Here is a 15464-nt window from a genome sequence, read left to right on the forward strand (position 1 = left end):
CCATGGGGTCATTTCCTCGTGCATGCTGGCATGATCCTTCTTCTGAAAACGACAACGGCATCGGCGCACGCAAGGAAACCGATAATGTTGTAGAGGAGGTGGTGTCCCTCTACATGAGTCCTGACCGGCGATGATGGAATATCCCAGCGGGCAGATGGTCGTGGCCTTACGCTAGGACGGTGCCGGTAGAACTGGCTGGCAGGCGCAGTGGCGCGCGCCAGCAGAGGCACGTCTTCATCGTCGTCCACGGGCCGCCACATCACTCCACCCCTGAGACGCGGAGCTGCGCTTGCGATTGAGGTTCGCGTCGATACTAAGGCGAGATAAATGACGACGGCACGTGGACGTGGGAAAGCTTGGCGTACGGCTTGAGTTCGCGGCAGGATGGCGGGCGTGGACCTTCCTTGTCGAATGTTGTTGCGGACGGTGCCGGTAGAACTGGCTAGCAGGCGCAGTGTCGCGAGCCAGCACAGGCACGTCTTCATCGTCGTTCACGGGACGCCACAATGTCATTGTGACGAGCTTCTACCTTTTGTAATTAAAAAGTTGAATTACCAGCGACATGACCTCTAAATTTGACGCTTTTTCCAGGGAGTCATTTCCTCGCGCTAGCTGTGTTGCCACGATCCTTTTCCTGAAAACGGCAACGGCATGGCGCACGCCAAGGAACCGATAATGCCACCGTATCGAGCTTCAATATTGTAATTCAAAAGTTGTACCACCGGCGTGACCTCTAAATATGCTTCTTTTTCCAGGGGGTCATTTCCTCGTGCATGTTGGCATGATCCCTTTTCTGAAAATGGCAACGGCTTCGGCGCACGCAACGGAACCGATACTGTCATTGTGCCGAGCTTCTACCTTTTCTAATTAAAAAGTTGTACCAGCGGCGTGACCTCTAAATTTGCCGCTTTTTCCAGGGGGTCATCTCCTCACGCTATGTTACCACGAACCTTTTTCCGAAAACGACAACGCCATCGGCGTACGCAAAGGAACCGATAATGTCATGTATCGAGTTCTATCTCTGATAATTAATAAGTCGTACCAGCGCCATGACCTCTAAATTTGCCGCTTTTTCCAGGGGTCATTTCGTAGCGGCACGATCCTTTTTCTGAAAACGGCAACGGAATCGGTGCACGCAAAGAAACCGATAACGTCATTGTACCGAGCTTCTGTCTTTCATAGTTCAAAAGTTGAATTGCTTTTTCCAGGGCGTCATTTCCTCGCGCTATATTGAGACGATCCTTTTTCTGAAAACCGCAACGGCATCGGCGCACGGAAAGGAACCGATGGAAGGAACGAAAAGGCTCGATGTCATTGTATCGAGCTTCTATCTTTCATAGTTAAAAGTTGTACCAGTGGCATGACCTCTAAATTTGCCGCCTTTTCCAGGGGATCATTTCCTCGCGCTGTTCGCACGAACCGATAATGTCATTGTGTTGAGCTTGTATCTTTCATAACTAACAAGTTGAATTACCAGCGGCATGACCAATAAATTTGTCGCTTTTTCCGGGGGTCATTTCCCAAAGAACACACGGGGTCCTCAGGACGTCCCCACAGTGTCATCGTGTCCTCGTCCATCGAGGTTATCCTCAGGACGCCCTGAGGATAACACTCTCGGACTGTCCGTGAAGAGTCATTCAGGTACGTCCTGTGCCCGTACCTGTGGGTAGCTAGCGGGACGAGAAATGTTACTTTGTTTAGTTTACCTGTTCAGACTTTCTAAACAAATTTGTTTTCTTTTTGGGCCGATCCTGGGACCTGAGTGACATTTTTCTGAAATAAAGGGTGGTCCAGGGTAAAATTCTCTGCATCTAAAAAGGATGACTGTCTATGATAAATGGAGCGCATTACTTGTGGAATGGAGAGAAACGCGCGATTCTGTCGCACTGCTTTTGACTTTCAGCTCCTACCTGAACGTCTCAAACCAAAAGGAGTAAGAAACGTAGACTTTGCATTGATGTGCACCTAATACTTCAATCAATTCCTCACTTTTGAGTATTCTTTCTTTGCGTAATCGAAAGAAACATGGATAGCTCACCCTTCGTTTTGTGTCACAGGCGAATAGTACTCTCGAATGTACGGAGGATCGCGTTATAAGCAATAAACAGTGTCTGTTTTGGCTTCAGAAGAGAATTCTAGTCCCTTTTAGTACTATTTTGAAATGTGAAGTGGGCAAGCTTCCGTTTGTCCCATCCTACAGTTGGCAATACGAGTAGTTTTCGGAGTGGGTTTCTCGGACTTGGTGCCCGTGACGAGATTTTTTTTTAGTCTTTTATATTTCTCTCTGCTTTCTCTTTAAACCGCTGCGCTCGTTGTCCGTTATGAATTGTACTATAGAAACAAACAGCGAGATTGTATTGCGGAAGTTAATCAAGATGTATGGAAAAAGAACAGATGGGAGATGGAGGCAGGGGAGTTAGCATATGCGCCCTGGGCAGACTTAAGAGGGAACTGCCAATATCCGCCTCGAAAGACTGTCGGAAAACCTGATACAGCACAGTCAGTGAAATGATTCCAATCTACCACCAACCAGACTTCAGCGTGGCCCTGGAGCTACCACCAGTGAGGGTTCATCCCCCACTCCCTCGAACATTCGGTAGTGCATTTGTGACATGGAAAACCGAGATGAAATCCTCCTCATAGTACACATCCCTAAGTATTTTTCTGGCTATGCTACTGGTCTACTCGACAAACATTACAAATGAACTATGCAGAAAGCAGTGCACTGTTACAAAACAGTCAAAGCAAGCCGGTTGGAAACATGCTAAAAAGGAGCGTTAGCTAGAACTCAATGACTGGATTGGTGCATTCTTGCTGCCACCAGCCGGAACTCGTACACAGAAACATAAACAGAGGAATTGTGCAGGCAATCTGGTACTGATACAATGTAGACACGCACAGCAACGGATGTGTGACATGTGCTCTTCCTTGTGCCCGTGCCTGTGTTTTCTATAATGTTTGATCACTTGGGCAGGTGTCCTCCTGGTGAGGCCTTTCCTCTGCCCCCAAGATTAAACTATCCGCAAATAATGGAGTTGTGCGTCTTGCTAGAGCAACCTTCCTCCTGCATACACGCACAGCTACTTGTAGTCCGTCTGTTCCCTTTTATGAGTGTACACTCTTTTGGTATTGCACAATCAGTACCAACTAGCCCAATTCTTTTCCTTATTGTCAACTGCACTTACCTTCAGAAAAATACAACCTCATGTTATACATCATTCATTCATTGAGGTGTGGCATTGTTGCCACTTGATAATGGCACAGCGCTACAACTTTGCCATTTATTTATTTTTCATAAGTGGTTACCTTATGGTCCTGTGATGTTATGTGATGCAACAGATGTTATGTGATGCTGGATGAGGTATGAACCACATACCTCACTGCTACCACCACCAGTATATCAAGGAAGTATGTGGTACTGATCACTGGTACCATGTACTTCCCTGCAATCCTATGTTTTTACTTGCCTTAAGATCCATCATACTCCCTAACATGTGGACTGCAATTACCAGTAGATCTACTGAAAATTCAGCTTAATGCCAGGTTGCGAGATTTTCTCAGCACATTCTTTATGCACAAAGCCACCATTCCAGCTCTTTGATGCAAAGGTCAGGTAAGGTGAGGGGTGCACATGAAAACAGGGTGGCTACATCATAGTGTGTTCACCAGGTACATAATTGGTTGTCACATCTTGGGCATAATTTGTCTGTACAGCGGAGCCCTTGTAGCATTGTTTACTCCTCTATATCCTATGTCTTTTGACCTCTGCTATGCGTTTGTCCTGTCCAGTACCACATATCGCAGGCCTGAATAATCCAAACTTTCTGCTGTTAGCTGTGTTTTTCAGGGATACAGTAGGGTGCTTACCACGTTCTCGGGTCCTGTAGCAGATTTGTGTGTGTAACTTGCCTATATTTATAATAAGAAATCAGGAACTCAAATATTACACAATTACGGGATCTCTGACTCCTGTCAATCTTTTGCGCCTTCTGGTACCTATGGATATGCAACTATCCCAGCTTAGTATCTTAATGTGCTCATAGTAAATATAGCCATGGCTATGTGTATGCAATGCAAATTCAAAGCCATAAACGTCAGAGGAGTGTTTGCACTCATGCGCCATGCATGTGCTTGCTTGCCTAATGCAGCTTTATGCAGCCTTATGTCCTAGTTACATATCTAATGACAGAGTAGGTAGCCCTAATTGACAATTTGTAAGATTGAAAAAAAAAAAAGCAAAATGCAAGGCAGCCATTCATTCTTGTTTGGTCACCAAGGTGAAGACTCTTCTTCATTCCTACAATTTGCTCGTTACATCTTTGGCTTGGCTTGTGTCTCTAATGGCACAAAATGACACCAACAGGAATCCCTGCAAAAGCTATCAAATGCATGACACAAGAACAAAAGCAGAATCAAATAAACACAAATTTATTGCAATGCAAGTCGTGCAAACATGCAAAAGGCAGAAAGAACATTGCAAACTAAATGTAAGGACATAAAAACCGTGTTACAAAATAATGTGTGCAAACTGTCGCATCTCAATAGTCATGTACAAGCTGGTGGAAGAGTCATGCAAAAAGTGGTAGAGACACATTTTACCAAGGGTGGGTGTCAAATGTAAAACTTTTACACCTGTCTCTGCAAACTTTTTGGAATGTTGCGACTTGATAGGTTAATGACCAAAACAAAAATACTGTTTCAACAATAATACTACAGTAGGACAAATTTACTTGTAAAGGGTATAGAACACAACACCCTGTGAAGAAGCAAAAATCTCACAGGGTGCTATTCACAAGAGGAACGAAACAATATCAAATCAATACTGGTAGGTACTTAATAAAATAATTTTGCTTGAATGTCACATTTTAACTTGAGAATGTTCACATAGACACATAGCTCTTAACAAGGAAAAATGTCCTGTAGATGAAAAACAAACTTGAGATCACTTGAAACGCATATGCTTCAGCTAGAGTCACATGATTCTGGCTTCAGCTATATGTCACTGAGCATTTGTGGAACCTCAATACAAATTTGCATAGCACTTGCACTAATGCAGCAATAGTTTGAGTAATAGCAAGTTCATGAACTTTTTCGCTATAAAGCTAAGTGAGCATCAGTCAGAATTGTACACAGTCGACATAATTTCTCGGAAATAAATTTATTTTTACAGGTCTAGACTAGTGCTACTGATTGATTGACGATGGGGTGAAAGGTGAAATTTCCAAAAAGACCATTAAATTGGGTTTCATTCCTATGTAAGTGCCATGGAAAAAAAAAGGAAGGCCAGTGTCACACAAGAGCAAAACTGCTCATTTGATGAAGACAAAAGGAGCAATAGTGGTTCCGTAGCACCCATAAAAAAATTAAACTTTGAATGAGGAAAAATCAAAATATACAGGCCCGTACCTTAGCTCCACAGTTTCTGAACCGAAGATCCCCCCTTTTTCATTATGAATTCTAAAAGAACGCACATTCTCTATATTGTACTATAAATATTGGACTACATATGCACAACACGTGTTCTGCTGCAGCAGCAGGAGTATCACAATTTAGCCCTGCACAATGACATTGGCTAGCAATATGCTATGCAGGATCAGTGTCATAGGCGAGTCTCTCCGATGTTCCATGAAAAACCATTCTGAAGTATTTTCCTGATCCTGCAGGGTAGGGAGAAAAGGAAGAAAAGTGGCTCCAAGCAGTACAAGCACAACCAAAAGAAATCACTCTACAACAATAATATGCATGTGCAGTGCACAAACACAGTACGCTAGCTTGAAGAACATGCACAAGAGCATGCTGTAGCAATCTCAATGTAGGCTGAACCATACTGCGCAGTAGTTCCTTTACAACTCCCGACTAAATAAAGATTATACAACAAATAGGCTACATTCCAACAAATGATTTAACAAATGTAATGGTGTTGACTCAAATAAGCCTAATATTCTTCCAGGAAAGATGAGACAGAGTGCTCAGATATGAGGAAGGATTGTGCCTGATTAAGAATATGGAATAACCACAATCTGATATTTCCGAGGTGCTATCTTGGCGACAACACAGCAAGGCATGAGATTTACACGGGGATCTTCGAGAACCTTCACGGGACAAATCAGTGGAAACACTTTTGTTTGCATTGTTGGTTTAGCAGAGAACTGCAAAGGCAGACAAGGAAACCAATAAAAATTGCCAGTGCAGCACTAGTTTAACAGAAGTTTGGATACATGATGTCATGAAGAAGCTAGTCATGACATAAGCGGAAGGCAGAGAAAGTAGACAAGAGTTAACTGCGTGCGACTGTCCTCTCGTCGTTGATCTAACAAATTGCAAGTTGCTGCATTGCCAAATTTTTCTTTACTATGTGAAAAACTGGTTTAATCGTGCACATGGTTGCTTGTTGCCTTTGAAATATACATATGATGCAAACATTGATCAATCCAGTCACATTAAAATGACAGTCCAAACCCAAACTCACATACTTTCGTATGATGCACAGAGTCGCTGTGCAAAACATTTTAATTAAATTTACAGCCAATTAGTATTTATAATTGAATTTGATAGCCTGTACTTCTGCTGCTGTGATATCACTGTCAGTAACGTGTGGTTTGTGTCCATCCAGCCACTCAAGCCACTGATTCGAAGACAAAACTGGCTGAATATGCTTTATCATATCTCAAAACAGTCCTCAATCAATTTCACATCAGTCTGGCAGCTCGTGCTTACATCACTGCAAAGCCATGCCATTCATTTTTCCCGTTTTCAAAAGCAACAATGCTCTGCCAGATGCAATTTTCTATTTGGCATCCGCAAGTAACTTACATTTGGATAAGACTCTGAAAATCAAATTAGAAAATCTGAAAATTAGCCGACTGTTCCAGACTGATAAGACCCAATTGCACCAATGCTTTTTTTTTTTTTCACCAGCATGCCACCATATTCTCTCAGTTGCGAGGCTATCATAGCAAGGAGGTCGAAGGTACCACTCCCACTGCAAAGCATAACGTGTTGGTGAACAGATGAACCAGATCACTGTGTTAACCACAAAAGAGGGTCACAACTGGCGCTCACTGTCTCAACCAAAAGTATTTCTTTCCAAATGCTGTTTAGTGCACGTGCATTAAAAAAGTACATGTATTTTATTCAGTACATGAAGCATGCATTCACGGACAGCTTCAATATCAGCAAAGCACATGCAGGAAGAAGTACATGATAAAACAGCATGCATGACTAAAAAAGTATCACAAGTATGGCTTATGAGCAGAGATGCCTTGGAGTCTAGAAACATTTATGGACGGTGGGAGACTTGATCAGTAGTTGGACAATAAAAAACTGAGGTTTGATATCAACGTAGCTGGAAAGTGATATTGAATGGTATTAAGCCAAGGTGACCTGGACTGCATTATTCCTATTCTGCATATCATACAGATACTGTTACACTAATACATCACACAAACCATAATCAAATAACATAGAAATCTAATGATCATACCGCATTTCATACAATGAATGAATGATAAGGCCACAAAGGTGAAAATTTGTCCAGCTGTAAGTGTTCTTATCACATGTTACTGTTATCATAAGCACTCAAACATATGCACATGTGTTGGCATGTGTTACTTGCATGTGTTCTCAGCCCAAGTTATTTTCAGGAACAGCAGGGCTGCAAAAAGGAGGCATTGTGATTTGCAAGCGTTTGAACATCCTAATGTAGCCTAATGCAAATCAAACGTGGTAGCAGCCAGACTAAGAAAAGCATTTTATAGCATGGATGAAAATGGGTCAGCTGGCATTTAGACTGTTACTGTTAACTGCAACATCTATATATAAGTGCTCTGCAAAGCTAACCTAACAGTAAACCCTACTTGTAAAACATCCGAAGCATCAAACATTTGCACAATGCACATTTGCATCATGCAGATCTTATTGTTCGGATGCGAGGCACACATAGGAGCGACACATTCTGCACAATCCGCTTAGCAATATAGCAGCTCATGGCTATGCTATACAACTGGCCCAACTAGGTAGTTTCGTTATTGATGCTATACACGGTGCGCTTCACAGTTCCTGTGGATTACTGCAGTGCCTCTGGCAGTTCTGGGACAGGAACATGCAGTGATTAAGGTCACTGCATTGTGCAGTATGCAGAAGAACACATTACATCATAAAATGTGGTTACCTCCACATTTTGAATGCACGGCAGAAACTCATGACTGAACGTTAGGAGCCATATCCGAGACGTCTGCTGTTATACAGAGTTCATGATGGGTAACCTGCATTGTTATGTAAGTGCAGACAATAATGATTGTGAAAAAAAGAAAAAGGAAAAACAGCAAAAGGAGGGAGAGAGTGCAGGGAAGCTGGTAACGATGCATACTAGGTGAAACTGAGAGGCATGGAACACGGAAGGACAGATTTGGTTTGTTACCAAATCTGTTTGTCTGTTCTTCAGTGTTCTGTGTGTCTCGGTTTCGTCTAGTATAAATAGGGGCTTTTTGGTACAAATAGCAACGATGCCAAATGGCAGGTTTTGCTAGAAACTACTCGAGATACTTAGTTTTTTGGTACAGGTCATTTCATTTAATTTTATTTACCTCAAACATGTTCCTTCAAAGAATGCATTACATGAGTAGGAACATTGTTTGAAAGTAAAAACATGGTGTCACACTGAGTCATGACCAACACTAGGATCGTGAAAAAATAGCCCACAGTTACACAATTAGTTGAGTTAAAAAAGTTACATAATAGCCGAAATTTATGATTGTCGAGCACAGTTTTACTATTTCTTGAGGCAGGGCATTCCAGTCATGGATACAACATAGTTATAGAGAGCACATGTAGTACCTTGTAACAATCATGTTATGTAAATGTGATGCAACGCTACTGTGCAGAACCTGTTGATAAAGCACACTTACCTTTGCTTTGTTCCTCGCAAGATCACAGGACCAGGGTCCGTGTGCGCTATTTCACTTTCCCTGACAGCCTCAGACAGGGATTTGAAGCATGATCGCTTCACACTGGAAACAAATGGTACACTTAACATTGTGCTTCACGTTTTCACATAGTAGGGACTCTGGAGCAGATATTTTGTCATTTTGTGACAAACTAGGGCTCTTTCTAAGCCGTGAATGGGTAAAACCTGCAGTGATTATGTAATGCACCTTTGAAACAAGACAAAGCTCAATAGCGTCTGTACTCTAGGCAAGTGTGAAAACGTGGAAGAGAGAAGGAAACGTTTCAAGTGAACATGGAAGTGATGTGGCGGCCCGTGGACGACGATGAAGACTTGCCTCTGCTGGCGCGCGCCACTAGTGTGTGACAGACGAGATACCAATGACACAGCAAATTAGGGTAAAATCACATGTGAAATAGTGTGTGCTCAAGGTTTTACTGCTTATTCCCTGTTTGTAGCTCCTGTGATTACACTTATATCCTTGAGGTGTGCCATCTTGATTTCCACATAGGCCCCCTGCCGGAATAATTTGCGAACAGGTGGAGCAATCAAAGAACATTTTCACTGGTAAAGATCCTTTAGACGTCGGCCACGATCTGAGCAGTGAGCGGAACTTTTATATTTTTACTTCGGACGCTCTCGGGCACCTCTGTTTTACGTATCGGGACCTTCAGCGAAACATATTCGAGGAAAAACCCCGCTTCAACACTTAGTGATTTTTTCGAGTAATTTATTGGTTTACGGTTTACAGATTTCTTGCGCGAGGTAGCGTAGCAATGCGCTCTTTCGCTCAACTATCCAACGCTAGATTATGTGTTCATCTGCTCGGTTCACAAGCGAGGGTGCAAGCGCTTGCGATCATAATGATAAAGGGGCCCTGCCACACCCACCCAGCAATACAACGCTCATGTCCTACATGCCAGGTAGACAAGGAGACAGGCCGGTGAAAGGTCACTTGTGGCTGTTCCTTATCTTCTGGCACCCCTATGTGTGAACCGAGCGGATGAACATGTAATCTAGCATTGGATAGTTCAGAGAAGGAGCACATTATTATGCTACCACGCGCAAGAAATACGTAAACAGAAACCGTTTAATTTCACGAAAAATCGCAGTTTTTTTCCTGGAATACGTTTCGCTGAAGGTCCCGACACGTAAAATAAAGGTTCCGAAAGAGTCTCAAGTACAATTTAAAAGTTCGGATATTTATTTAATTAGTGAGCACAAGCAAAAGAGTTGCTCACTGCTCAGCTCATGGCCGATGTTCTCAAGGATCTTTACCAAAAAAAGTTATTTTTCGAAAAGAAAGTCTAATATCTCACAAACACTGTGAATCGAATTACAATTCGAATGCATATTCACAGGAAGCCCTTTGAGAAAAACCAGCGCCACCTGTGGCGCCCGAGGTATCATGGCAAGTTGGAGCGCCAGTTTCCTGCGTGCTGCTGCCGGCGTATGCGCAGACGCCATGGAGATGCAGACGCTGTGGTTGCATCTCTCTGTGAAAGCGATCGTTCGATTGCGTTTTGTTTTAGAATTCGCTGGCTGTTACGGACGCGGAAGAGTTAGCGAGTGTTCTCAAGAGCAAGCCATGCGCTCTTTGTAGGCCGGCCAACAGGAGGCGGCATTAATTGCTCACGAAGTAAAAGTATCGCTAAACATCCCACGTGGCCTCTCAGGAAAAAGCAGACAACAGGGCAGTGTCTCTCAAACGTCCCAAAACTCTCTGCGCCGCTCACTTGGGGGCGCGGGCGCTTTTCTTGAAAGGTCTATTCCAGTATTTTGATCATCTCACTCCGGAAAATTTCATAACTTCATATTAGAATACACACTACAGTGTATGATCAAAAAGTACGGTGAATGTTGCTGCACAGCTATATGTGACTGAGATACCAAGAACAGCTAGAGAGGAGGTGACGTGTCGTACATCAGTGCAACATGTGACATGCTTGAACTTGTTCGATGCAGCCATTGAATTTTGTGCTCCGGCAACAAGAAGTGTGTCATGAGCCATGGATGTGGAACAACGCGTCAACATGAAGTTCTGCTTCAAACTTAAAAAATGTGCTAAAGAAACGCATGAAATGCTGAGTTTAGTTTATGGTGATGCTGCCGTCACCATTAAAGGGGCCGTAAACAGGTACAAAAGGTGTACATTTCTTTGTGTTATATTAATGAAACTTAGGCAGTGAAAACTCCTTGCAATTACTAACGCTCAAAAACAAAAGGCGCTTGCATACGGATGAAATATTCACTGCACTCTTTCGCAATTTAGCTCCGCCCCGCGCTCTAACTTTACGTCATTTTGACGTAGCGCTTTCCTCACCAATTACGATCGAGTGTTCCACGTATGATTTTATTTCAAATGCGGAATTGGACTAGATGAACGTGAATCCTCTTCTATTCAAAATCTAAACAGTTGCAGCCTCAAACTGAAAAAGAAATGCGTTTAATTTAGGTATCATACGCGCACTACGTTTTCTGGGCAGTAGCACGCAGCACACCACGAGCGCGAATGAATATCCGGGACTACAGTTCCGGAAGCTTAGGTAGGTGCGCGTTGGGACATCTTCGAATGGTTCCGAGAACTGGGCTGCCGTACTTTGGTTTGAGCCATGCGGCATCGCGTCACCAGCTCGCGTGGTACAGTGGATAGCGTGCTGGCCATGTCACGTCGTGGCTGGGAGGAACCCGGGTTCGAATCGCGTCATGTGATAGCTGTCCAACTTTTGACGTTTGCGCCAGCCGGAGATGTTGAAGATGTCATGACGTTGAATTTCGAAACCGCGGAGCGCAAACGTCGTTTCACACAAACAAACTGAGCGCTCCGACACACAGCTGATAACGAAGTATGTTTATTGGCTGGTAATTTGAAACGTCATGTGCGCAGCTCGGCCCCCCGATTGGACGGCAAAACGCTACGTAGTCATGTGACGTATGCGTGGTGGAGGAGGCTCGCTGGTTACTCATCTTTGAAAGCAGTTATATGGGTCAATGAGCTGGCACGAGCCGAACGAAATGTATATTTGGGTATTATGATCTGCGTTCTTTCATGGGGTATCATTATTTCAGAAATGTTTGGTGTCCTGTTTACGGCCCCTTTAAGACAGTGTACAAATGGTTCGAACGATTTTGTCATGGCTGTGAATCGAAGACGAACAAAGAGAGTACGGGACGTACTTCAACATCGACAACCCAATGAAAGTGTTGACGATGAAAGAGTCAGTGAAATGATCTGATCACCGGCAACTGACTGTTCTGAAAATTTCTGAAGACCTGGCCACCTTTTATGTGTTAAAATTAGAGGTGTGTGAAAATTCGAAATTTCAAATACGAATCTCATACCCCTGTCACACGGACACTTTCGATCCGCATTGAGCCAATGGTCATCGAGCTCAATGTAGATCCGCCTGTCGACAAGTCAACTTTTCAATACGCATTGAGTTTGGCTGTGTAGCAGCCATAGGTCGGCATTTTCCTAAGAATTCATTCAACATCACATCATGGTCAGTTTTCTGCAACTCCCATCACAAGCCCATCACATCACTGTCATAAACCATCACATCACGAGCCCATCACTCAACTTCAACTTCAGAACCCATCACATCACATCAAATCATTCAACTTCAGAATCCATCACATCATAACCCATCATTCAACTTCAGAACCCATCATCGACTTCAGAGCCCATCATCAGAATTCAACTTCAGATACTCTACTCTTCAGATACTCTTCAAACTTGGCGGTTTTGAAGTTGAATTCCTATGATTGGTTCTGAAGTTGGTGATGGATTTTGAAGTTGAACTCTAACAAAGGCCTTCGTTGGGTGTGCCCGGCTGCAGGATTACGACGCTAGCGTCCTGCTCGCCTGCGTTTGCGTGGGTTTCCTGGTAGTGGCAGCAAAAGCGTAAGCGAAGGAGGGGTATACTGTTTGGAGGGTGCTGTCAGCCTGCACTCGTTTGGATTTGGAAGCAGGGCGTACCAATGAAGGAGGAGGGGGAGGGATGCTACGTTTGACCTCCGCTGTCGCATGTAAATGGCGGAAGGTATGTTGCTTGCGCGGTAGGGTTGTTGCACAATGTTGCGCCCATTGTTGACAGATAAGTGAGTGCATAGCACATTGCGCATTCACGTGGCTTGGGAAGACCGCTGATCAGGTTTTGAAGTTGAATACCAACCAAGGCCTACGTTGGAGTGCCCGGCTGCCCGCTGCTGGAGGATTACGACGTTGGAGTCTTCCTCGCCCCTGTTAGCGTGGATTTCCTGGTAGTAGTGGCGAAAGCGTAAGTGGAGGAGGGATATGCTGTTTGGAAGGTGCGGTCGCCTTGCTCTCGGTTGGGCTTGGAAGAAGGGTGCACCAAGAAAGGAGGAAAGGGAGGGATGCAACGTTTGATCTCCGCTGTCGCATGTGAATGGCGGCGGGAGGTATATTGCTTACGCGGTAGGGTTGGTGCAAAATGTTGCGCCCGTTGTTGACAGCTAAGTGAGCGCATAGCACATTGCACGTTCATGTGCCGTTGTAAGACATCCTTGCCTGCCGGCACATTGCACGTTCATGTGACTTCGTACGACCGCTGTGTCTGCCGGGATATTGCACGTTCATGTGGCTTCGTACGACTGGCTTTTCCGCCGCGCCATTTTTCACTCGTGACGCAGGGGTATTAGCTTCGACATCGCAATACATCGTGACCTGTCACTCAGTATTACATGAGTTCTTGTGACATGATGCATACTGACACTGGAAATAGCCATCATGAAGAATTCAGACTTGTGATTACCTTCGCTGGACATATGTTTTTACTCTCATTCTTTCATGCAATACACCACTGCAGTGGTTTATCCAGAATCCCAAGTCGGGGGCGTGGTCATTATTGCAGCTACGTGATAACAGCTTTACAGGTATAATTAGCGACATGTCATTACAGCTGCAATAGCAAGCCCCCTTTTTTTGCAGGGGGTGTCGCCAAACTTTTTTTCTTTGAGGTGGGTGGTGTCACAGGGATGTAGGAGGGTCTACATAAATCACTGACACCAAAAACTGAGAATCTTCCCTCGGAAAAGTGTAATCCATTGTATTTTTTCCTCAGAGGGGGGTATATACAGACGAACACTAAGTGCATTCTTAACGACCAAGACATTTGGAACCATGTAATACATAGAGAATGTGAGGCGCAAATTGAAGTGAAGACTGCAAGGAGCCCGGAAGACCACCAATTTACAGTCCGTGAAACAGTTTCTTTTCCTCTCTCACAATCTGTGAATAAATATGTGTCGACACCATTTACAACAATTCCCACTCTTGCCTGTTTCTATTTGATGTTTGAAACAACTTCTCGTCATAATCACTTGACTGTAGTGTTAGTCACTTTTTGAGGTAACTTCGCCAAAGTACTATGAGGAAAGTTAGAAATTTGATTCGCTTCACGTCCAAACAGGCAGAACACAAAACGCGGGCTCCTTTCTTTTTATTGTGCTGCTGAAAAATCCGACGACAGTGACCCCGCCCCTTGCACGTGCGCGGCGCCAGCAGCCTGTCTGCTCCGCCTTGTTGCAGCGCGATGTACTGGATGTATGCTACCACAATTCAGACGTGCTTCTGAGTTACGTGCTTCTGAGTTACGTCGCAGCAGAGCGTTCGTTTGGACTTCGTGGAGTGCAGTTTTTAATGGGGAAGGTGATAAGACCACACTTGGCAAGGTTCTATGAAATGTGCGCGGAAAATGGGAACTCGCAGAACTTGGAATTACAATTCTCACTTTGTGCCCAATTGACAAGGTATATTCGGACCTCCGCTCCCAACTTCATTTCGACACGACGGAACTTTCACTTCTTACTTAATTTCATTTTCAGAACTTGAAGGTTGTAACTTCATTACATATTTAGGTCAATGATGTAACTCGTAACTAGCAACTTTTGGGTGGTAATTAACTTCCCCATCTCTGCTGAAATGTACTTTATTGGTGATTAATATCTAAGAAATAGCAGCTGCGCCCTCTGATGAAACCCTTGTGTCTGATGGATGCTACGCGCATGCGGAACAGATAATTCCCCAAAACATGACCTATGCACCTCAGATAAATAAGAGTCCTATAGTGATGTCTGTGTATTAATTAAATTTTTAAAAAAAATATTAAATAAATTTAATTAAATCAATTAAATTTAATTAAATCAATTAAATTTAATTAAATTTAATTAAATCAATTACATTTAATTAAATCAATTACATTTAATTAAATCAATTACATTTAATTAAATCAATTACATTTAATTAAGTCAATTAAAATAAAAGACGTCCACAAAAACAATGCCAGCCCGATCTTGTCCTATTTGGATCCCAATCACAACAAAGAAAAAAAAAACGATCTCAGAAAATACAAAATCAGACTAGTAAAACACACGTCGTCAGCACGACAGCAATCTACTGTCGTCTAGTGAAACGCGCATATGCGACCGAAGGCAAAGGCTCAAATCCAAACCCATCCAATATATACATAGTACAGTCAAACCTCGCTTTACGAACACC

At 43.5% G+C, this 15464-nt stretch overlaps 1 protein-coding gene across 11 annotated transcripts in view; it reads right to left on the reverse strand.

Moving 5' to 3' along the window:
• LOC135394496 (phospholipid-transporting ATPase IA-like) overlaps window positions 1-15464 on the reverse strand; it is a 114567-nt gene that overhangs the window by 21807 nt on the left and 77296 nt on the right. For 9 of the 11 annotated variants that reach the window (XM_064625258.1, XM_064625259.1, XM_064625257.1 and 6 more), the window contains one exon: window positions 8907-9008. In XM_064625258.1, coding sequence (XP_064481328.1) covers window positions 8907-9008 — 102 coding nt within the window. Of the gene's footprint in view, window positions 1-4412; window positions 7655-8906; window positions 9009-15464 lie in introns of those variants that run through there. The other 2 variants (XM_064625265.1, XM_064625268.1) reach the window with 2 other exon arrangements.

This window comes from Ornithodoros turicata, chromosome 5, assembly GCF_037126465.1.
Source record: "Ornithodoros turicata isolate Travis chromosome 5, ASM3712646v1, whole genome shotgun sequence".
In the NCBI taxonomy this organism is placed as follows: domain Eukaryota; kingdom Metazoa; phylum Arthropoda; class Arachnida; order Ixodida; family Argasidae; genus Ornithodoros; species Ornithodoros turicata.